Raw genomic sequence first — 24255 nt, 5'->3', positions numbered from 1 at the left:
CTCTCACAAGAGGTTCAATTCCTTGGAACAGTTGGAGGTGGATGGAGCTACAATCAAGGATCCTGATTCTATTAAGAATGCAGTGCAGAAATTTTGTGAAGGGATTTATAAGGAGACGGAGCAATGGAGGCCTGGTTTGAGACTTCATGATGTATCAAGGATTACTGAGGAAGGACAAATATGGCTTCAGAGGCCTTTTGAGGAGGAAGAGATAATGGAATGCCTTAAACAGTGTGCTATGGAGAAGGCACCAGGTCCAGAAGGTTTTCCTATGGTATTCCTTCAGACATTCTGGGGAATTCTGAAGGAAGACATCATTAACACCATTAAGGTTTTCCACTCCAAGCAAACTTTTGAAGAAAAGTTTTAATGCAACTTTCATTGCCTTGATTCCTAAGAAACCAGGAGCCTCAGAGTTGAAAGATTTCTGACCAATTAGCTTGGTAGGAGGAGTATACAAAATCATTGCCAGATTATTGGCAGAAAGGCTGAAAAAGGTTGTAAGTATTTTGATCAACAAGCACCAAATGACTTTTATTAAAGGGAGGCAAATCATGGATGCAGCACTCATAGCCAGTGAATGCATTGATTCAAGAACGAAAGGAGAAACACCTGGTATAATGTGTAAGTTGGATATACAGAAAGCGTATGATCATGGTAATTGGACATTCCTTTTGAATACTCTCCAACAGATGGGATTTGGTAGTAAATGGGTGAAGTGGATTGAATTTTGTATCAAAACAGTCAGGTTCTCTGTTCTAGTAAATGGAGAACCTGTGGGTTTTTTTACATCAGAAAGAGGGTTGAGACAGGGTGATCCACTTTCTCCTTTCCTTTTCATTCTAGCAATGGAAGGTTTTGATAGCATGATGAGGATTGCATCACAAAACAGGTGGATTAGAGGATTCCAAGTTGGAGGAAGAGTGGGGGAGGAGAAGGAAATCTGTCATTTGCTATATGCAGATGACACCCTCATTTTCTGTGAGCCAGTAGCTGAACAAATTAGTTATATTAGAGTGATTCTGATTATTTTTGAAGTTGTATCAGGGTTGAGAGTAAATTGGGGAAAAAGCAGTTTGTTTCCTGTTAATGAAGTCCAGCAGATTCAAAACTTGGCAAATACTTTGGGATGTAGAGTTGATTAAATGCCTACCACTTACTTGGGCATGCCTCTGGGTAGCAATCACAAGGCACTGGACATCTGGGATGGTATCCTGGAAAAGACTGAAAAGGAAATTAACTAGGTGGAAAGCTCAGTATTTATCTTTAGGTGGAAGACTGGTCTTGATAAATTCTGTTCTAGATTCCTTACCCACCTATGTGATGTCTTTATTTCCAATCCCAGAAAAAGTTGTGGAAAATTTAGACAGGCTAAGGAGGAACTTTCTGTGGCATGGAAATAAAGAAGGGAAAGGTTATTGTCTAGTAAACTGGAAGACTGCTTCTCAGCAAAGAAAGAGGTGGTCTGGGAATCAGAAATTTGAGGTCGCAAAATGAGAGTCTACTGATGAAGTGGCTGTGGAGATACACTGGTGAGGAAAGAGCTCTATGGAAGGAGGTTATAGTAGCGAAGTACGGTGAAATAAACCCCTGGTGTACAGAGAATGTTTCTGAACCTTATGGTGTGGGTGTGTGGAGAACAATCAGCAATCTTTGGCCACAGATGGAAGCAAATTTATATCTCAAAGTGGGGAATGGAAACAAACCAAAATTTTGGAAGGATGGATGGGTTAATCAAACCTCTCTCAAGGATCTTTTCCCAGATCTGTTCCTCATTTGTGAGAATCCTGAAGATAGAGTGTGTGATTGTTGGACAGAGCAGGGATGGAACATATCATTTAGGAGAATGCTTAATGATTGGGAAATAGAGAGGGTGGCAGTTCTGCTGGGAACATTAGGTGGAATTTCCATTACCCCAACAGCTACAGACAGGGTCTTGTGGAAACTCAGCACGGATGGGGTTTTCTCAGTCAAAAGTGCATATAACAGCGGACTATATGAGATGACTAGGGGAACACAATATCCTTGGAGGTACTTCTGGAAGAGTGTCATGCCCGCCAAAGTGAAAGGTTTTACTTGGTTAGTGATTAGGAGAGCTTGTCTTACTCAAGAAGTCCTACAAAAGAAAGGTAGACAACTAGTTCCCAGGTGTTTTCTTTGCAACATAACAGGGGAAACCAATAAGCATCTATTTTTACATTGCAAGTTCACCACTCAGCTATGGAACCTTTTCCTCAACATTACAAGCACTAGCTGGACAATGCCAGAGCACACATCGGATCTTTTGAGTTGCTGAATTAGGAAGGGAGGAAGTAAAAGTCAAAAGAGATGGTGGAGATTAATACCATCATGTATATGGTGGTCAATATGGAAGGAAAGAAATGAGAGATGCTTTACAGATAGGTCCAATTCCATACATAAAGTAAAATGGAATTGTATTGAAGCTCTACTTCTTTGGTGTAAACTACTTTGTATAGAAGATGTAGATCAGATTGTAGATTTGATAGGAAGCTTGTAATTGCTCACTTTTGGAGGTGGCCAGCATACCCTTAATGCAGATGAATACAACTTACCAATTTCAAAAAAAAAAAAAAAAAAAAAAAAAAGCAGGATGATGATGAAGAAAACGAACAGAACATTATGTCTTAGTAGGATGTAATGTCTTAACAGTAGGAATGATTAATGTAAGAACTTTTTTTTTTTTGAGAAAGTTAACTGGTATTATAAACAGAGAAGTACACCAATAGTGAACTCCTGTAGTAATTACATCAAAAGTATAGAGGGTTTGTCAAAAAGAATCTAAATACCTATCTCCCTCATAAACTATTTAAGAATAGGGTGATGTCCCCCGGATCCTTGGGAATAGTATGAATACACCAAAAGTAAAAGGTCACTAAACAATTCATTTTAATGCTTTGGAAAGGGATACTCTTGTTCTCAAAAACATCTTTGATTTCTCTCCCTCCATATTGTCCACCAGATGCAAGCAGGGACAATCTTCCATCTCTCCTTGTGTCCTGACTGATTTCCATCTCTATTTCAACATGCTAGGACTTCTGTAGTATTTCTAGGCATAGTCCATGTGATACCTCTCAAGTTAATGAAATACTTCCACAGTTTCTCAATCACTTTACAATGCAAAAAAAAGATGGTTTATTGTCTCTGTCTCATATTCACAAAAAAAACATCTGGAGCATAAGTTCCTCCTCTTTTCATTAAGTTGTCCTGAGCCAGAATAGATTGTCTTGCAACAAGCCATATGAAACAAGCCACCTTATGTGGTATCTTCCCTTTCCAGATCATCTTCCAAGGCCACAACTCCTTGGTTTCAGTTGAAATGTCTAGTAATTTGTAGGCTGATTTCACCTTGAACTTGCCATCTTTCTCCAGCTTTCATATCAATTTGTCTTCCTCACAAGTGAGGTTCTTGGCTTGTTCCAAGGTATTGTAGAACTGAGTCATTCTCTCCACTTCCCAGTCATTGAGGAACCTTCTGAAAGTCAGGTTCCATCCTTGTTCATTTCTGACTTCTAGAATTGTAGCCATTTTCTGCTGATTGAGAATATAAATGTCTGGGAACTGTTGTCTCAAAGGTGTTTGTCCCACCCATATATCATTCCAGAACAAGGTTTTCCTCCCATTTCCCACATTAATCACAGAGTTACTCCACATTCTTGGCCACTGGTTTCTAATAGTTCTCCATAGACCCACACCATAAGGAGTATTAACCTCCTTAGTAGTCCATGGTCCTTCCTTTCCATATCTTGCAATGATAATGTCCATCCATAAGCTCTGATCATCTGTTGCTATTTGCTAGTCTCCAGAGCCATTTTAGCAGAAGGCTCTTATTGTGGGCATTCAAATTCTTAATTCCCAAACCTCCCTCTTTTTTGTTGGATATAACAACATCCCACTTAACCAAATGAAATTTCTTCTCCCCTTCTCCATTACCTTGCCAAAGAAAGTTTCTTTTGATTGGTCCAGCCAATGAATGATCTTCCCAGGCATGAGAAAGAGGGACATCATATAGGTTGGCATGGCATCAAGAACACTGTTGATAAGTGTGACTCTACCACCCAAGGATAAGTATTGACTTCTCCAGTTCACTAACTTCTTTTCACATTTTTCCACCAGAGTTCCAGATGCTCAAAGATTTAGTCTTAGCTCCCAAAGGCATGCCAAGATAGGAATAAGAACATTTACTTATTATTACAATTTGTTTCAAGGAAATTCAATGGAGAATTTCCCATAGCTAAATGAGCACTAATATTACTCTTACTAGGCAGGGTTTTGTTCGTCATGTTAGGTTGTAAAATTGGAACACAAAATTTGAACTCCGTCTAACTTTTTGGCATGAAATTGGCAATGATATTCACCTGAGAGAATGGACATACCTCATTGTAGATGTCTGTTGTAAACCTAAAACAATTAACTTGGCTTCTTCCTTCTTTTACCAGCTTAAACTTTTAGATTAAATGGCAGACACAACTCTAAATGATATCAAAGTGAGGTCCTACATTCGAGTCCCACCACCATCCGTCAACAAAATATCCCTACGTTCTTGGCTTAAAATAAAAAATTAGGCTTGCACATGAGAAAATATATGCTAAGCCTAATATAGGCCAATTATGTATCTTAATAGATTAAGCTTTTATATGAGTTGGTAGGACACAACTCAACAATGTAAAAGAAGATAAAGGAAATTTAGAATAATTACAGAATCAACAATGGTACTTTATGGAAGAATTAACAGCTAGTAAACCATATCAGTCCTTTTTTTTTCTTTTGACAACCGAGAAATCCCCTGGGAATAGCTAACCAACATCAGTTGACCCACAAGTTCAAAACTCGAGGAAGTATGGCTCCCCTTCTACCCTCCTCCCACTTAAATATTGGGCTCTATGTCAAGATGGCATGCACTCTATCCACACATCCAATATTGTGTCCTTACCACTGAATCAAAGCCCCGGGTCTTCATATCAGCCTACCTTCTCCTTCTCCACATCAAAAACAGACATAACTATTATAAAAGATGAGTTGGGTAACTCAACAATAGCTATATGAGGCCATTTTCCTGATGAATGTTTTACATCAAGATGATGCTTTTCTGTTGCTGCAATAACTAAATTTGTTAAAAATCATGAGAACTCACTTACCCGTCAAGTTCCACCAAAAGTTGATTGATGAAGGCTTCATGATCCTGCTTTTTAGTGTGGATAAACTTCCCTCTGACTCCAGCAAAGAGGTCAAAATCCTCCACAAATATGATTACAGGAGCCTGAACAGGATAAGGAAGTAAGCAGATATCACTACAAAAAACAGCTCAGAAAAATGCACCAGATGTGTAACTTGACATGATACACTATATTATTCCTTCAGTATTGTTGACTTCTCAAATTATTTGTGAAAGACTCGGTCAGTCGAGAAAAGATCATAACATTAAGGGGGTATTTGGATTGACTTTTTTTAAGTGGCTTATAAGCTAAAAGCCATAAGTTGGGAATACCCAAATTTCGGCTTTTGGCCATTTTTGTACTTTTTCCGCCTAAAAAGTGTTTTTGTGTTTCCCAAACACTTCCAAAATTAAAAATGGGCTTTAAAGCCAAAAACTACTTAAATAAGCCAATCCAAACACCCACTAATTCACAAAAAAGATTTACAGGTATGCTTTTGCAAAATTTCTTATTAGCAGTCTTGCTCTTGCATAAAGTTAATTATGAGCTGCACTCCAAGATAAACATGTTTTACTAGTTTCCTTTCCACAAAAACATGCATGCAAACAAACCTATAAACTTTTATGAGTGCATGCAAAGGGAAATATGTCTTTATCCATTATTTATGCTATATCAGCACCCAATTCCAACAAGACCCTTTTCTTCCTCCTTTATTTATTTTAGATCTCAGAATAACGACAAGAAGAAGATGTAGATTACACCATAACCAGTATTGGAAATTGTAAGGAGAGGCAATACAATACACAAAGAAACCAGACTGACCAGATCACGTGCTGTTTGAAACAGCTCTCTAACATTTGATGCACTTTGGCCAACCCACAAACCAGCCTCTAACTGCTGGGCTTTAACTTCAACAAGTGGCACCTTAGCTTCTGCTGCAATTGCCAGAGCTAGGGTTGTCTTTCCAGTTCCTCTCTCCCCCACAATAAGAACTCCCTGTCATATCACACATGAAATAGAGTTTAGTGCAAGCATAAAGCATCATTTTAGCTCTAACATATTTTGTGGATATGCACATATACTCTCCCACGCACACACAAACAATGCTGCTGGGCTTTTTTTGGTGTAACGGCGGTAACCGTTTACAAGAACCATTGTTAATCATTCAGTAGATTGGCCATATATTACAAAGAATACTCATTAATCATTATGGTACCAACAATTTTTATTACTAATTTCATGGAAGGTTATTATAGGACATGACTGTGCATGACTGCATGTATTGCATTATGACTATATGTTGTTAACCAAGTTGGTGTGTGTTATACTCCTTTCACCATTAAGCAGATGCTGAATCTAGTTGCACCAGTATCAGAAATAAAGCTTACCTAAAGATAAAACTAACACAATACACGAGGACTTAGAAGGATCAATTGGAGTCTAAAGGTGATATATCGGAGATCTAGATCACTTTACATCTGACTTGATGTCAAGTTAGCACAACAACTTCGACTCTGCACATAGAAAAGCCATTGAACTTTATTGAATACACAAATTGACTACAACATACAGCAAGAACCCTTCTTGTAGGACCAGAGAGATTATGATTATTGTTGAGGGGACATAACCTTCATTCTAAACATCAGAATGCATTACACCAGAAATAGTTTCTCCTCAACATCATTCTTTCTAACCGGTTTATCGTTTATTTGACTTAGCTCTGCATAAGATATTTAAACAACCATATGACTGAGTTCTTCATAGGAAAGTGAAGGTCTTTAATAGATTAGTCTATGCATGTATAACTGTTAAGTAGAAAGTACATACTGGAAGTGCCTTTTCATAGTCACAAATTTCTACACATAAATGCACTAGTAAGGAAGCAAATCTCTTGGAAAAAAGCAAATTCACCACCATCTTAAACTAAGAAATTCTCAAACAACACTTGCAGTAACATACCCGAGGGGCACGAGCTCCCATTTCTTGAAAAGCGCGAGGGTTTTGCAGAAATGCCACGACCTCATTAATCTCTTCCCTCATAGATTCAATGCTTGCAAAGTCCTTCAAACTTATAGGTGGATTCTTCACCCTCTGGGAAACAGAAAAAGAAGATTGATCACCAAAAGCAAATATACCAAGGTAACTGTCATGGTTAAAGAACAAAAGTGCAAACCTTCATCTGATCAAAAGCAGTACTGATTGGATCAACACCCGCCTTCTTCTTTTGCTTTATTCTCCTTGTCCTAAATCTAAAATATGCTTTCTGCAGCAAATTGTAACAATTATTATGCATAAACATGACTTACTTGAAATTATTGCAAGAAGTAACAATGTTGCAAGTTGTTATCTAGCAATGACTCATGCAAACCTCAAAAACATATAACTTGACCACATACAATCCTTCAAGGAAATTGTCCTTGGACAAAAATTGTCCTGAATTGTAAAACCTTTTGCAGAAAAGCAAAGATATGAGCTCGACTAGACTACCATTGATCAAGATGTTCTTCATATACGGGTAAGTTGTAACCCATTCTGTCTTTTATGGATTCTAAAACCTGTGCACGTTTTCAATTTTAAAAGCATCTTTTTGAGATTCCAAAAAAAAACTTTACAGTAATGAGATAAAAGAGATGGTGATGCAGCACAAGTTCCTCATAGAATGCCCTGGAAGACCAGAACTGACACCCAATTTGGAAGGACAATAAACCATGCAAAAAGAACACACTACACCTCAGTCCGAAACAAGTTGGGTCGGCTATATGAATCCTCACTGACTACATTACTCCATTTAAACTATCGCATGCCATATTATGCAAATATAATTTAGAAGTACTAGATTGTATATTTTCTCAACGTATAAATCTCTGAAAAGTTAACCACTCCTAGAAAGCATAAAAACCTACTGCAAAAGTTCTAATGTCTAAAACATATTCTCAAGTAATATGTATTGCCTAAACATATCGTTTTCTTCCATTGTGCTCTTATGATGAATCCTCACACTACAGAAAGGACGTGTGGTAGAAATATCTGGAGTACATATTTTTCAGCAATCTCAGATGAGCTAATGAAGTACATCAGCAGTAGAGGATCAGTAGTAGACAGATCCTGAGGATGAAGAATAATATCAATGTAAACGGATCAAAAGGAAGAAGAATAATATAAATGTCAACCATAGGACTAAGGGTGGCCTGGTAGCTTAAGCCTTAAGGCTACATTGTATTAGCCTCCACATGCAGATAAGATATGTCACACTAGCCTCCACATTTACCATTAGTTGGTTTGACTGAAAACTAAATATCCTGTTTATATCAACATCGATGCAAACCTCTCCCCTCCCCCCCTCCAGGAGAAAACCCAATTAATATTGCTAATATGCCCCTAAATTACCTCCCCCTTTCTCCATTGCTTTTCACACACCTCATGTTTTTGATTTTGATTTATCTTATTTGAACCCACTTTTTGTTTAGTGATTTAGATATTTATTTTCTTCATACTTCAACAATTTCTGATAGCTTTGGGAAACGAATCTCCAGTTCCACTCTTCAATCATACTTGCATATAGTTTGACAACTATTTTTTCTTAAGAATATATATTCATGACTGCTTGGTTTAAATTCATCATTTTATCAGTTTCCTAGGACACTATTCCAAAAATCAATTTTTAGAGCTAATAACTAAAGATTAATTCAACTAGGCTACTTTGTTTTCTTTAAAGTAGGGTTAATCTTATGAAAAATTAGAACAAACATAGTGTCGTTTACAAGATGTACAAAAGACATAAGTATTTTCACAATAAGCTAAGTAGGGAGCTAACGGAATCCAGCATATTTTCTGTCATTTTCAACTTTTAGTTTCATTAGAGTAACGAAACTAATTATCTTAATGAATTCTCTAAAGATCAATTTTAACAATCAGAAAAGATTTTGATAAGCCAATCAAAGGCCCTTAGAAAAGAAATTCTAGAGTATTTGCTACATAATTAGAAGTATCCTCGTCGGAAACTCAATGTCACTTCTATTTCACCCTTGATCACGTGAACAAAACAAGTGTATGCAAACCTTTTATCAACATTCCTATTTGTCCCACCACATTGCATGCATCCTTAATACAATTCTTATATTTCAAAGATTTGACTATAATAGGCTCTTGTCCCATCATCGAAATAAAAGATCCCAAACTTGTCTACTATCTTTTATCGTTTCCTTTTGATATGTTAACAACAACAACAAAAAGAAAGGAAAGGAGATACTTAAATGAGAGTGTAGAAGATGATATACTCCTGTTCAAAGGTGACAACAGAGATAACATCACACAGAAGATCCTCAGCACTCTAAATATCAGAACAATTTACTGGTACAAACTAGGTTTTTCTCCATATGGGTGCCTGAAATTTTGAATTCACATTTTCTTTACAACCCTAGAGTCTGAGCCAGCTCCTACACACCTCGACTAATTCCACGAGGTACCTGCTATCCCAACCAGCACAGGTACCGGGTAACTCTATCAACAAGGCTTGGACAAATAGGAAGATCTCACCTAGCGTTTTTGTCTCAGGTTCTCAACTCACTTCATTGACCACAAGGCCACACCTTTGGATGAATTATTAAACACATTTTATAAATAAATTCAAGCTTCAACTACATCCAATTATGAAAGATCAAACAAAATCCCTTGATAAAAGCTTTGTAAACATGTATGTATGTATATATATTGTCTCTGTTGGAGACCTCATGATTCTCAACCCACTTCGTTGACAAGGCCATACCCTTGGATGAATTATAAACACATTTTATAAATAAAGTCAAGCTTCAACTACATCCAAGTAACATCCAATGATGAAAGATCAAATAAAATCCCTTGATAAAAAGCTTTGTAAACATGTGTGTATATATAAACAAATTAAAGGGTGTCATAGTTATAAGTTTTTACAAAGAACCACTTAAATAGAAGAGTTAGTAATAGAACAAAAAGCACCGTACGAAACAGCAGAGAAACGAAATGCTCTTTATAGTAATGAGATATTACCCCCTCCGTTTCAGTTTATGTAACTCTAATTGACTGGGCACAAAGTTTAAGAAAGAAATGCAGACTTTTGAAACTTGTAGTATTAATATGCCATAATATGGCTATAGTACTTCCGAAACTTGTGGTCTTAAACATGCTATAATATGTGTGTGGCTATAAAAGCTTTTCATTAAGGGCAAAATGAAGAATTTAAAGTTAATATGTTTCTAGATTTAGAAAGTGGACATATTTTTAAACATACTAAAAAAATATAGGGTCACCCGTCACATAAACTGGAATGGGAGAGTCATAACTAAGACATCATAGCAAAGAAGCTATGGCCCACTTCATTAGAGAATGCTCTGTGTTACGGCTTAAACAGAAACATACAATTGTCCAGACACTAGATACATAGCTGAGTCGAGGAGGTAACTATACCACTCTCTGCAGCTTCCGTAGGTTGGGATTTCTCCTTAAAGGTCCATAACCAAGAAGTCGTGGAATTTTCCTCTTCATAAAGCGAATCACATGATACAATACATAGCCATATACTGCAGTTCTAATCAAAAACCAGAGATACCACTGAAAATCATCTTTTTTTCTTGATCTGAAACTCATTTCAGCCTCAGATTGCCACTTCAAGTACCACGTTGAAGCAACAGATTGATCGAAATACTCTGGCCACGCCATACCCAGCCGCATCCTCACCTACACCACAACAGCAAGAGACTGCTCTGAAAACACAGTTAAAAACAAGGAGGAAAATTAAACAATAAACCAGGGTCAAGTGCAGGCTATGATAAATACCCGATAAGGGATGACAAATTCCACAGTAGGGAAAACAATCATCATCATAATGTCATCATTTACGTTTCTGAATTTCTCCAAAATCCAGTCTCTTCCACGTGAAACAAGTTTTAGAGACCACAATCCATTTAGACATTGATGACAGAGTCTTGTGACCAAGAGAAACTGTTGACGGAAGTTCAGCTCTGAGAAAGGAATCCACATCAGCTGAACCGCAGTTGGGATACCTGAAGCAAGCATTCGCAGGTACAAGGCATCAAAACCTCCAAAATCTTCATAAATCATTTCATATTCCTGAAACAAAAATGATGAGGTTAAAAATCAATATCACATTTAAATCAAAAAGAGGAATCACTGTGCAGATAGAGGATCATACCTTGATATCAACATAATATTCTTTATCATCTCCCTTCAACAGAACATACATGGCAGCCCAGTCATGTCTGATTCTAGCACTCTCAAGAAGATTCTTGGACACAGCATAAGGAACAGCCACAGGATCCATCTCCCACCTATTTCTTTCTTCATTATACCATGATTTTGCCACCACTCTATCCCGATCCAGGAGGATCCTTTCCTATAATAAGAATTTGGACGTCATCATAAAGCAGATGCCACCATTGATAGAGCATGGTGTCTTGCACGGAGAAAAGTAATGGCATCATTATAGGCAAATATAGTTTTCAAATAGAACCAACAGATTAGGGAACCAAAACAACAATATACCCAGTGTAATCCCATAAATGGAGTCTGAGGAGGGTAAGATGTGCATAGTCCTTACCCCTACCCACGTGGGGTAGAGAGGTTGTTTCAGATAGACCTTCGGATCAAAAGAGAAGTTAATCGAAGCAGGGTTGCAAGAAGAAAAATTTTCAGCAAAATATCCAAATACAAAGCACATGAAGCAACAGTTAATAGAACACATTGAAGAATACTCCCTCCATTCCATATTAACTTAAGTTTTGAGGTGTTTCACGTCCTTTAAGAAAAGTAGATTAAGACATAAATTGAACCTACTTTTCCATTTTTACCCTTATTAATTATTGTCAAATTTATGATTAAAATAACTAAATATTAATTAATCACTAATTCCAATACTAACTAATGAAGGGTAAAATTGGAAGAACACTCTAAAGTAGTCTTGAAAACTGAACAATTAAGTTAATTTGAAAAATGAAAAATGCCTCAAAACTTAGGTTAATATGGAATGGAGGGAGTAATAAACTACGTAATTTCTTAATACTAATAGGGAAGAGATGGGGCTTGCCCCCTGCCTCCCCCACCTAAAGTGCAACAATACTCAACTAACTATTAACCTTCTACCCTAATCCTCGACTTCCTTACTTTCCTACCTAGGGTTATGTCCTCAGTCAGCTGAATTTGTGTCATGTCCTGTCTAATCACCCCACCCCCCTCCCTAATTTTTTTTTGGCCTACCTATACCTCTCCTAACTCCTGCTAGGACAACCTCTCACACCTCCTAACTAGAGCATCCACGCACCTCCTCTTCACAATCACGAATCATCTCAACCCCACTTCCCTCATTTTGTCTGCCATGGAAGCCAATCCCACCTTGCCCCATATAACTTCGTTCCTACTCATATCTCTCCTGATATGCCCACACATCCATCCGAGCATCGTCATCTCTTCTACATTCATTTTCTGAACATAGACATTCTTGACTGGCCAACACTTTACCCCATACAACAATGTGGGTCTAACCACCACTATGTAGAACTTCCCTTAAGCCTAGACAACACCTTCTTATCACACAGTACCCCGAAAGTGAACCTCAATTTCGCCCACCCAGCTCCCATATGATGTGTGACATCATCATCAATCTTCCCGTCTCCTTGGATAATAAACCCAAGATACTTGAAGCTCCCTCTCTTGGAAATGACTTGACATCGATCTTTACTTCCATCTCCGCCTCATGCATTATGCCACTGAATTTACTCTCCAGGTACTCTATTTTAGTCTTGCTTAATTTGAAACCTTTAGACTCTAGGGCATGTCTCCAAACCTTCAGCTTATCATTAATTTCACCACTCATCTCATCAATTGACATTATGTCAAGTTCCAGATGTAAATCACGAAATAATTGAAGACGTCAATTACAAGATGCAAAAACGCGAGGTTGATCTCGAGGCTCAAAAGTTCCCAAAAAACCCTGAAAATATATTTTCATTCTCCATTAAGTAAAGTCCAGAACTTTGCTTCCCTTTTTTTATTTTTTGAGAAGTCACAAAATAGAGTACCTTTAATCAATACGACCAATCTGGTAATAGAATTTCTTGGGACAAAGATAGCAGGAGCCAGCAACTTGTAATAGCCTGTAAAGTAATAGCTAGACCACCTTTTAGCTCAATATTTCTATCAATTAACTACTAACTCTTTCCATACCATAACCAGGTCATTCAAAATGCTTAAAATGTAAAAGCAAGTAGTTTTCTAAATCGCACCTTCTCATCCTACCTAACAGGCATCTATTTATCCATGAGACCACAACCCCACAAACTATAATGTACAAACCCCTCACTCAATGCAGAGTCTTTAACTTCTAGATCACAAAATTGAAGACCAAGATATGAGACTAAATCAGTAACTAAGAAACACCAGCTAAATGGATACAAAGTAACTCTTTACTTCTTTGTTTTCCTGAAAAGTGGTAATGTATACAAAGTAAATCTTACTACAGAGAAAAAGATAAGCTATCGATACCGATGAGCAACAAGGGGAATTCCAAGATGATCAATTTACTGCTAAATGATCAAAGTGCTGATATATAGTAATAGAAAGTAAAAGTAGAAGTGATGAGTGCACAACCTAGCATAAGCAGGAAGAACCAAGCATTTCAGCAAAAGTTACCTGTTTCTCAGTCATATATTTTTTACCATGCTCAACATTCTCCAGCAAATCCCTCTTGAGGTCTGCTTTAACATCCTCACGCCATTTCTTCCAACCATGATGTAAGTGGAGGCTAACGGCCTTTGGAACTACAACCTCCTTGTTTCCAAACATCCACTTCAATTCAATTTCAGGGAAACCCTTGACAACTTCATCCACCGGTGTGTTTACAACAAAACGTTTTTCATTGCCATATCTCTTCATTTTTTTCTTAATACGACTCTCGAGATTCCGTTGCATCTCTCTTGAGTCCTTAAGTGCTTGTTCTATTCGCTGACCGAATACCATAGAGTCTTGATCAAAAAGGAGTATATTGTCATCATCGTCCAAAACATTGGGTAGAACTATCTGCTCCAACAAATGTCTTTGAGCAATTTGCAATTCTTCTTTTATCTCAGATCTAGAAAGCTTAGTGAGAGGGCTTTTAGGCACGCTGCAAAGACACACAAGTATATAGAACAATGAAAATGATTGGGAAACTATAGTTCACAAACAACATCAAATAGCAAGTCTTGTTACAAATAGTAGTAAACAAAACTAACCTCATCTAAGAACAAAAGGATATCTACAGCCTACAAGAATAACATGCTAAATGTCAATTATCTAGTCGCCAGCATAAAGTAGATTAGGTGACCAAGGAACGGGTACAATTGGAGATGGAATTAAATTATAGGTAATATAACAGTGAACTAAGCATTAAAACGTCTAGATAATGAATTGCTGGAAAATACCAAAGCAATTTAGGAGGTTAAATCCTAAAAGAAAGTAAAAGCAATCAGTTCACAACAGAGCCATCTGTTTTAGGTGCCAACTAAATTATCATGCACAAAGGGGCAGTTCCTTCCCAAGATATCCCAGAACCTAATTGCTCAAATAAAATAATAAGGCTCAATGCCAAATTCATGCCAATATCCATTGTTTAGATTAATTAAGCTTTGCTACCATTGCTCGTACAAAAGATCTGTTGCACTATTATACATCAAAAAAAGCATGTATAAGCTACTAAAATTCTAATAATGTCTTACCTCTCAACGCTTTGCTGCCTCATTTTCCTCAGAAACTCCGTAACCAAGATTTGACACTCCCTCTCAATAGATGCAAGCTCCCTCACACCAATGCTCAATGCAAGTGTTTCTCTCCTCATAATCTCATCATCTATCTCTGCAATCCTCTCCCATACCCTGTTATATTCCTCATCACTCTGTCTCACTTCCTCATCCAATTTTGCAACTTTTTCCTTTACTACTGCATCTTTTTCATTGCCCTTAGCCTTCTTCAATAAACTTTCCTCCTCCCTCTTAATCTTCAGCACTACATCGAGAATCTCCTCGGAACGATTGACCAAGGCATTTCTTTCTCCCTTTAACAATCTCAGTTCCGCATAGAGACCATTCATGATCTCCTCTTGCAACTCATTCCTCTTCATGTTGACCTCCTTTAGCTTTTCCTCCACACATTTCACATCCTCTTTACCAGATTTCACTTCCTCTATCACTCTAAGCAACCCTGAAACCGTCTCTAACAATCTCTTAGTACAATGTGAATATTCATGTCTAGTCTCAAGGACATCTTTCCGTTTATTACTAGTTTTCTGTATCAGCTCAGCTGCGGCAGGGGGAGGTGCAGCAGCCACAGAAGCAGTAGCAGGGAATTGAAACCCGAGAACCGGGCACAATCCAAAAGCAATAGAGAATAATGTGTACACTACAGGCTTTAAAATGGGTTTAAGAGGATTTTGGTCATCATAGCTAACTGGGTTTTTGTCTTTTTGGGTGATAGAACATTTTATAAGTCTAGCTGGGGCTGAAGTAATAGGAATTCGTAGAGGACTTTTGGGTTTATCTGCTTCATGGGAAGAGAGCTTTTTCGAGCGAATTCGGTAATTGGAATGGCTATGGCGATTCAAGAATGGATTTTGAAGAGTGAAGAATGTGGTAGTAGTAGAAGCATACATAATTAAGGTGTTATCTAGTCACGAAATTGGGAAATGGAGAGTAATGGCATGGTTGAGAAAGTTGAAGAGCAGAGAGCAAGTAGGATAAGACCGGCGTTGGGGTTTTAAGTTTTAACCAAAAACCCAGAGAAGAGCCGGCGAGAGCAAAGGTAATCTCAAATTAATCAAGGGCTGCTCATATTTCCCTCTTCTTCCTCTATAGTCTTTTTGCCATTTATTTTTTCCTCCTTCTCTTTTCTTTTATTTTACTACTAGGATAGTCTTTTGGATTTCATATTAGGGAAAATGCATAAGTACCCCCACCAGCCTATGCCCAAAATTCCTGAGACACACCTAATATTTACTAAGGTCCTATTACCCACAAACTTATTTTTTAGTTAATTGTTTACCACTTTTCGGCTTACGTGGCAATATAAACCAAATAGATTGAAAGCTTTGTTCAACACGCGCCGGGCCCCACTTTTTCAACTTTCTAAAAAGTAGTTTTTACACTTCCCAAAATTTCAAAAAGTTATCCTATTATTTATAATCTACTTTGTTAATATATTTTTAGTTAGTTTATAGATTTCAATGTTTATATATTTTATTTCAAATTTGGGCATGTAAAATTTTGTAAATATTATATATATAATTTTATTTTATTTATAGATAAAAAAATTATTTATAATCTACTTTGTTAATATATTTTTAGTTAGTTTATAGTTTTCAATGTTTATATATTTTATTTTAAATTTGGGCTTGTAAAATTTTGTAAATATTATATATATATATATATATATATATATATATATATATTATAACTTTGTTAATATATTTTTAGTTAGTTTATATATTTTATTTCAAATTTGGGTTTGTAAAATTTTGTAAATATTATATATATATATTATTTTATTTTGAAATTGCCATCATCAAGGTTTGTCACCCGATGTCAGGGGTCTGGCTAGACCCACGTCTTTCCCATTCATTCAATATAATTTTATTTTATTTATAGATTAAAAAATATTATAACTTTGTTAATATATTTTTAGTTAGTTTATAGTTTTCAATGTTTATATATTTTATTTCAAATTTGGGCATGTAAAATTTTGTAAATATTATATATATAATTTTATTTTATTTATAGATAAAAAAATTATTTATAATCTACTTTGTTAATATATTTTTAGTTAGTTTATAGTTTTCAATGTTTATATATTTTATTTTAAATTTGGGCTTGTAAAATTTTGTAAATATTATATATATATATATATATATTATAACTTTGTTAATATATTTTTAGTTAGTTTATATATTTTATTTCAAAATTGGGTTTGTAAAATTTTGTAAATATTATATATATATATATATTATTTTATTTTGAAATTGCCATCATCAAGGTTTGTCACCCGATGTCAGGGGTCTGGCTAGACCCACGTCTTTCCCATTCATTCAATATAATTTTATTTTATTTATAGATTAAAAAATATTATAACTTTGTTAATATATTTTTAGTTAGTTTATAGTTTTCAATGTTTATATATTTTATTTCAAAAAAATATATTTTGTACTCATGTGAATTTTACCGTCTTTACGAAAATTTCTATTCATTTAATGTTTCTTAAGTTTAGCTTATCACACAGGTAGGTGAAAATATATTTGATCTCTTTTTCAAACACCGTTAAGTTGTAAAAAACCGAAAAAAAACCGAAAGAACCGACTAAAATCGAAACCGAAAAAACTGACTTTGCGTGGTTTGATTTGATATTTAGATTTAATAAACCGACATAATTGGTTTAGGTTTTTTTTAATGAAAAATCAAACCAAACCGACCTACGTACACCCCTATTTCTAAGTTATCAAGAATCGTGATTGAGTTCAAAGGTTAGTTTTTTCTTGATTTTATTTTGTTAGCTTTTCGAAGAAAGGAGCAATTTAAGTTATGATAATGGAGGTTTTTTTTTCAAACATGAAGAACAATAATAAAGAAGAAGACAATTGAGTTAATATTTATTTTTTCCAAGTTTATTTTAACACATGACCAATTTTTATTGGTCAGTGCTGTCTAAAAGCTGCACCCAGGCGCCTAACATAGGTGAAATCACGGACTCAGCCACGTCAGCCGAAAAGTGGTAAACAATTAACTAAAAAATAAGTTTGGGGGGTAATAGGACCTTAGTAAAGGTTAGGTGTGTCTCAGGGATTTTGGGCATAGGCTAGGGGGGGTACTTATGCATTTTCCCTTCATATTATTTTAATACTAGAAAAATTATTCGCGCTTTGTACGGGAATTTGATATCACAAAATTTATAAAATAATACTCAAATTATATCGGTCATTAAAACTAAAATACTATGTTGTCTTACATACAAGATTACGTAGTAACGAACATTAATAATGTAAAGAAAAATAATAATTATAACATCTTATCATTCATCCTTGAGAAAATGATTTAAAACCCCCCCAACCTATACTCGAAATCCCAACTACACACTCCAACTTTATGGGTGTCCTATTACCCACCTGAACTTTATATTTCTCTATTTTCTACACACCTAAGTGATGACCTCAACACATAAACCAAATAATTAGGCCTATGTGATTCCACGCGCTGGGTCCCCCGCCTCTTCAACTCCCATTTCTTATTTTTCCCCTATTCCCTCCTAAAACGTAAAAGAAAAAAAAATCCTCCTTTCTCATTTTCAATCCTTCTCCATTAGCAATGCATTTCTGGTGATCATCAAACAAATTTTCTATTATCGAACGATTTTGCTGTGTACTGTCAACTTCATTTCGTAGTTTATCAACTAATTTAGTAAAAGGTTAGTTCTTTATCCCTTATTTCAAGTTTGTGATTTATCCCCTAGGGTTTCTGTTGATTCGTGAAATTAAGAGCAACATTGTGTGAAATCTTATGTGTGGCTTACGATTATAGTGTTAGGTGTTCATTTACACCATATTATACCACATTTTTCATGAAATTAGGTTTTTCCCTTTCTCGTCTAAGTCGCGTAATTTTGTATTATGTTCGTCTTAGTATTATGTTCATGGAGTGTTATATTTATGTTCTTCTTAGTATTATGTTCATAGAGAAGTTGCTAGTTTGCTACTGTGTTGTATTTATGTTCATAGATTATGTTCATAGAGAAGCTAAGTATTGTGTTGTATTCTGTTCGTTTGCTAATGTGTTGTATTCTGTTCGTTTTTAAGTACTATTCTATTTTTTGGATTGCCCTCAGGTTAGAGTATGTCTATAATTACTATTCTATTTTTTTTATTACCTTCAGGTAAGAGATGAATGAGTTTACTTTGATTACTCTAAGGTGGTACCATGGTGGGGTGTTAGATTTAAGTAGTGGGGAACCAATATATAATGGTGGAAAAGTTACAAAATTTTTGGATGTTGATATAGATAAAATGTCATATTTTGAGTTGAAAGACTACATTAGAGAATTGGGATATAGTACAACTTGCACCTTTAGTATTAAAGCACCTAATAGTGGCATTTTGGGAGATGTTGATAATGATAAGGATATTTTAGACATGATGTGTTCCTTGGAAGATGGGAATGAAGTGGAGGTATTTGTTAGGCATTTAGTTGATGAGGCAATTGTAGGGCCCATGTTAATAGAAAATGGTAGTCATGTGGATATGGGAGAATCTGGTTCAACTTTTAATACAAGGCCTAGTGAGAATGAAAACGTTAACTTTGGGGTAGGTGAAGACCATTTAAACAGTGAGGACCCTGTTGCTACTTTTTCAACCTCACCTCCTTTCACTATCACACTTGTTTTCAATATTGCTACTGCAGATAGTGCTACTGCAGATGGTGCTACTGATGATGATATAGATGTTGGTGCTGTTGGACCTGATTTCTCAAAACAAGAAGTAAAGGGTTCTAATTATTCAACTGAGGATAGTGTTGAGTCTGAAGCTGAATTAGTTGGAGATGATGATGAGGAAGAGTATGGTAGTGATGTACATGAGGAGGTTAGGGAGTTGAGGGCTGAAAAGAGAAGTTTTCAAAGGAGGAAAAGAAGGGAAAGAGTAGCAGCTAACAATGAAGAGGTACCAGTAGGTGAAGCTGGACCAGATCTAGGTTTTGATGAAACTGAAACAGGTAAAGTAAGTCATGAAGGAAGGCAAGGAGGTGATGAGCCTTACTTTGCAAGTTTTGATGAGGATAGTTTTAAGTTAGATGAAGATGAGTGTTGTAATGATGATGAACATGAATCTAGTAGATCAAGAAGGGTAAAATTGTCAAGAAAGAGGAGTTCAAAAACTCAAAAAATCATTCATGATCCTACTGCACAGAAAGTTGTGTGGCAGTTGGGCATAGTGTTTAAAGATGTGAAAGAATTTAGACAAGCAGTAACTAAATATGCAGTTAGAATGAGGGTTCAGGTGGAGAAGTGGGTGAATGAGCCAAAGAAAGTTAGAGTTAGATGCAAAGATGGTTGTCCATGGTTTTTGTTTGGATGTCTTGACAAGACAACAAATAATTTCATGATAAAAACTTACAATCCAAAGCATACTTGCAACAAGACAACTAGAAATTACTTGTTCAATGCAAAGTTTTTATCTGAAGCCTTCAGAGAAGAATAACTGAGCAACCAAACATAAGAGTCTTCAAGTTGCAGGAGATGATTAGGAAAAATTTAAAACTTCATGTTGGCAAGACTACTGTGAGAAGAGCAAGAGCTAAAGTATTGAAAGATATAATGGGTGATCATGTTATAGAATTTGGAAGAATACTTGACTACAAGGATGAATTGTTGAGGACCAATCCAGGGACCAGTTGTGTTGTAAAAGTTGGTGAACCTGATTAAGAAGGCAAATCAATATTTTAGAGTTTTTACATCTGTTTTGATGCTTTAAAGAAGGCATGCATACATTGTAGAAAGTGCATAGGCTTAGATGGTTGTTTCCTAAAAGGTGTTTGTAAAGGCCAACTGTTAGTTGATGTTGCCAGGGATGGTAACAATCATATGTTTCCACTTGCTTGGGCGGTAGTTGAAAAGGAGAACAAACACACATGGACCATGTTTGTCAAGTGCATAAGGGATGATCTGGACTTAGAGATGGTGAAGGTTTCACATTGATTACAGATATGCAAAAGGTATGTGAAGTTATTTTGTAATTTTCAATTTATATATGTAATTGTGACCTAATCATCATCTATTGCAGGGAATGTCTGTAGCAATTACAAATGTATTACCTAAGTGTGAACATAGAATGTGTGCTAGGCACATATTAGCTAACTAGGCTAAGGATTGGAGGCGTTTTCAAAGAAGACAACAATTTCGGAAGATAGCTAAGAGTGCATTTAAGTCTCAATTAAGGAACAATATAGAGAAGATGAAGTTGTTAGGTCTAGAAAAAATGATGGATAACTTAATGTACTACAACATTAATTTTGGTGCAAAGTTTACTTCAATACTGAAGTAAAGTGTGACTCTGTAGACAACAACATGTCTGAGTGTTTTAATGCATGGATCTTGGTTGCTAGACACAAGACCATCATTACTATTCTTGAAGAAATAAGAGTGAAGATGATGACAAGAATAGCCAAATTAAGGGAGTTCCCAATTACTTGGAAGTGTAATTTCTCTCCAATAGCTCTGAAGGTTTTAGAGGAGAACATTAGTAAGTCTATGGACTGTACCATTGAGTTTAATGGAGTTGTTGGATTTGAAGTGAAAGAAGGGATTTGTCAACACAAAGTGGATATTGCTAAGAGAACTTGTAGTTGTAGGGTGTGGCAGTTAAGAGGCATTCCATGTGCACATGATGTGACTGCATTATACTTTAAGAAGTTTTCTCTTTATGACTATATAGACAGCTGCTACAGTAAGGAAACTTACTTGAGGATTTATGCCAATGTTATTGAACCACTCACAAGCATGGAAATGTGGCCAGTTTCTACACTATTGAGCCATCAGAAATCATAAACATGCCTGGTAGGCCACCTAAGGCTAGAAGGAAAGAAGCTGGAGAAACTAAGAAATCTGGGAAGCTTCCTAGGACTGGACTTGCAATGACATGTAGTATATGCCATGTCAGAGGCCATAACAAGAGATGGTGTCCTCAAAGAGAAGGTGTTGAATCATCAACAAGACAAAGTGCACCATCACCTACTGCATCAGTAAAGGCAGAACCAACAGGTTCAGGTAGGGGAAGAGGCAAACCAAAGGTAATATTTGAACTTGTTTTACTTTTTCTTAATTTATGACTTGTTTTTTTATCTTATATGTATAGAAAACTCCATCAGCACCATCAGAAGGTGAGCCTCCACTAAAAAAGGGAAGAGGAAGACCAAAAAAAACATCATCAGTAGCACCTAGTGCACCTCTCCTACCTACTGATTTTCCTGCATCCTCTTCTGCTCCTCCTACTTATCATGCATCATCTTCAATAGCTAGTACTACTAAAAGAGGAAGAGGTAGGGGCAGGGGAAACACATCTCTAGAGAAAAGACCAAGAGTCATGGAAATGGGTGTGTTCCAAGCTGCAAATGGCTTCAAAGTCATGAATGTGAGTCTTTGATATATGTTAACAACTTAAATATTGAATTATAATCCTAATTTTGTTTAATTAAACAACTTAAATATTGATATAATCCTAATTTTACTATAGTGTGGCATGCCAAGTAGTAAGATCTACTATACTGGACAAGTAAAAGTGACAAGATCATCTGATGTAACTGGTGACATTGATTATACACCAAGTAATACAACTAAGCTGAAATGGAATGGTAAAGTAGCAATCTCAACAAGCAAGCTTCATGAGCTTAGAGAGAAGCAAAGAAAGAAGACAATGGGAAGTAGTTCAAGTCAAAATGACACTTCTTCACAGTCAAAGATGCCATGGAAATTGTAGTGATGTTGATGTATTTAAGCACTTTTATGTTAGTCCATACATGTTACATTAATGGCCTGCTATTTTGGATTTTGTTTGTTGGTAAATTTTGCCTTATGTGAGGGCTTCTAAAAATGACATTATTTAGGTAAATTCTGCATTATGTGAGGCCTTGTAAATATGACTTTATTTTGGTAAATTCTGCCTTATGTGAGGCCTTAGGAATGAATGATGATGTGTTTTAAAATGGTTGTTGTGTTGTCTATTAAATTGTATTGGCTATTCAGGTATGCTTACATATGTTGTGTTGGTTATGTTTTTTACAAATGGTGTTGTGTTGTCTATGTTGAAGTATAAATGGATGACTAGGTTGATGGTTGTTGATGAAGTGTTGCATATTAATACAAGCTTCAATTGACATCATAGATACAAAATGACACACATACATTGACAATTTTAATTAAACATAACAACAATACAAATCAAAGAGAAATCCAAATATGCAACACTTGAACTACTGGTTGCTGATGAACATAGCAACAACACAAATCAAAATACACAAAAGTATCTTCCTATTAAGCCTACACCATTTCAACCTTCTACTGAGTCTTATCTCCACTAACAAATTAGAGTTCCTCAAGTTGTCAATATGAACCTGTCTAATACATAATTCTTGCTCTGACTCATTGATTTTGTTCACCAATCTTGGAAGGATAAAACTTGATCTTGGATCCACTTCTTCTTTGTTCCCCTATTGAAAAAAATTGCAAATTTTAGACTGAAAATGATCCAAAATAGTACATTAGCATCGTTCAAAATAAAAGTGTAGCAAGAATACAAGAAAAAACACATACACCATAGCATGGGCAAGACCAAAATCTTCTTCCCAGATTTAATTTCGACCAAGCAGTTTGCAAATTCAACAAAATTCTGTGTTTGCATCTTACTACAGCGTTGAGCATTAGGTCTGATTCATCCATACAAAGCTTATTCAAGTTTTCATTTGCTATTTTTGGATGAATTTCGATAAAATTCAAAATTCAAATTAGAGACCTAAATAAGAAATTATAGCAGATTACAAACCCTAAATTCAAGATTTGAAGTAGAAATGAACATTAACAAACTAAACCCTACTTAATTTTGAGAGGAAATTGTGATTTTTTTATAAAAGGAACAAGGGTTAATGGTGGGGAAGAAGAAATAATGGTTTATTTAAAGGTGGGGAAGATGACCGTTGGAGAAGGAGGAATTTTTCGTCAAAATTAACCTTCTAATGTGCCTAGAGGAGGTGAGAACACCTCCCATGACATGTCAACACTTCTGTGTGTAGAAAATAGAGAAATATAAAGTTCAGGTGGGCAATAGGACACCCGTAAAGTTGGAGTGTGTAGTTGGGATTTCGGGTATAGGTTGGGGGGGGGTTTTAGACCATTTTCTCTTCATCCTTCAATCAATCATCTTTAATTTGATTTTATAATTTATCCTCTAGGTAGTGTTACTGTCACTCCCCGAGCTACCCCCAAGACGCGGACACGGGACCTAGGACCACAAGTGATCCCAAGCTAACCCTACTGG

General features: G+C 36.0%; 1 protein-coding gene and 1 pseudogene across 1 annotated transcript in view; both read right to left on the bottom strand.

Moving 5' to 3' along the window:
- The window catches only part of LOC125834551 (probable inactive ATP-dependent zinc metalloprotease FTSHI 5, chloroplastic), a 37944-nt gene extending 21996 nt beyond the window's left edge, over positions 1-15948 (bottom strand). Inside the window, exons 1-9 of the mRNA XM_049513678.1 lie at positions 14918-15948; positions 13854-14325; positions 11362-11562; positions 10986-11279; positions 10617-10886; positions 7348-7437; positions 7134-7265; positions 5997-6170; positions 5157-5278 (exon numbers count right to left, since the gene is read on the bottom strand). Of these exons, the coding sequence (XP_049369635.1) occupies positions 5157-5278; positions 5997-6170; positions 7134-7265; positions 7348-7437; positions 10617-10886; positions 10986-11279; positions 11362-11562; positions 13854-14325; positions 14918-15846 (2684 nt within the window). The 5' untranslated portion in view covers positions 15847-15948. The remainder of the gene's footprint in view (positions 1-5156; positions 5279-5996; positions 6171-7133; positions 7266-7347; positions 7438-10616; positions 10887-10985; positions 11280-11361; positions 11563-13853; positions 14326-14917) is intronic.
- LOC125834552 (probable disease resistance protein At4g27220) overlaps positions 1-24255 on the bottom strand; it is a 259136-nt pseudogene that overhangs the window by 216276 nt on the left and 18605 nt on the right.

This window comes from Solanum verrucosum, unplaced genomic scaffold, assembly GCF_900185275.1.
Source record: "Solanum verrucosum unplaced genomic scaffold, falcon-dt-bn FXZP01000287.1, whole genome shotgun sequence".
Lineage (NCBI taxonomy): Eukaryota > Viridiplantae > Streptophyta > Magnoliopsida > Solanales > Solanaceae > Solanum > Solanum verrucosum.
Note: the sequence above shows the minus strand (reverse complement) of the source record. Positions and strands in the feature narration are given on the sequence as shown.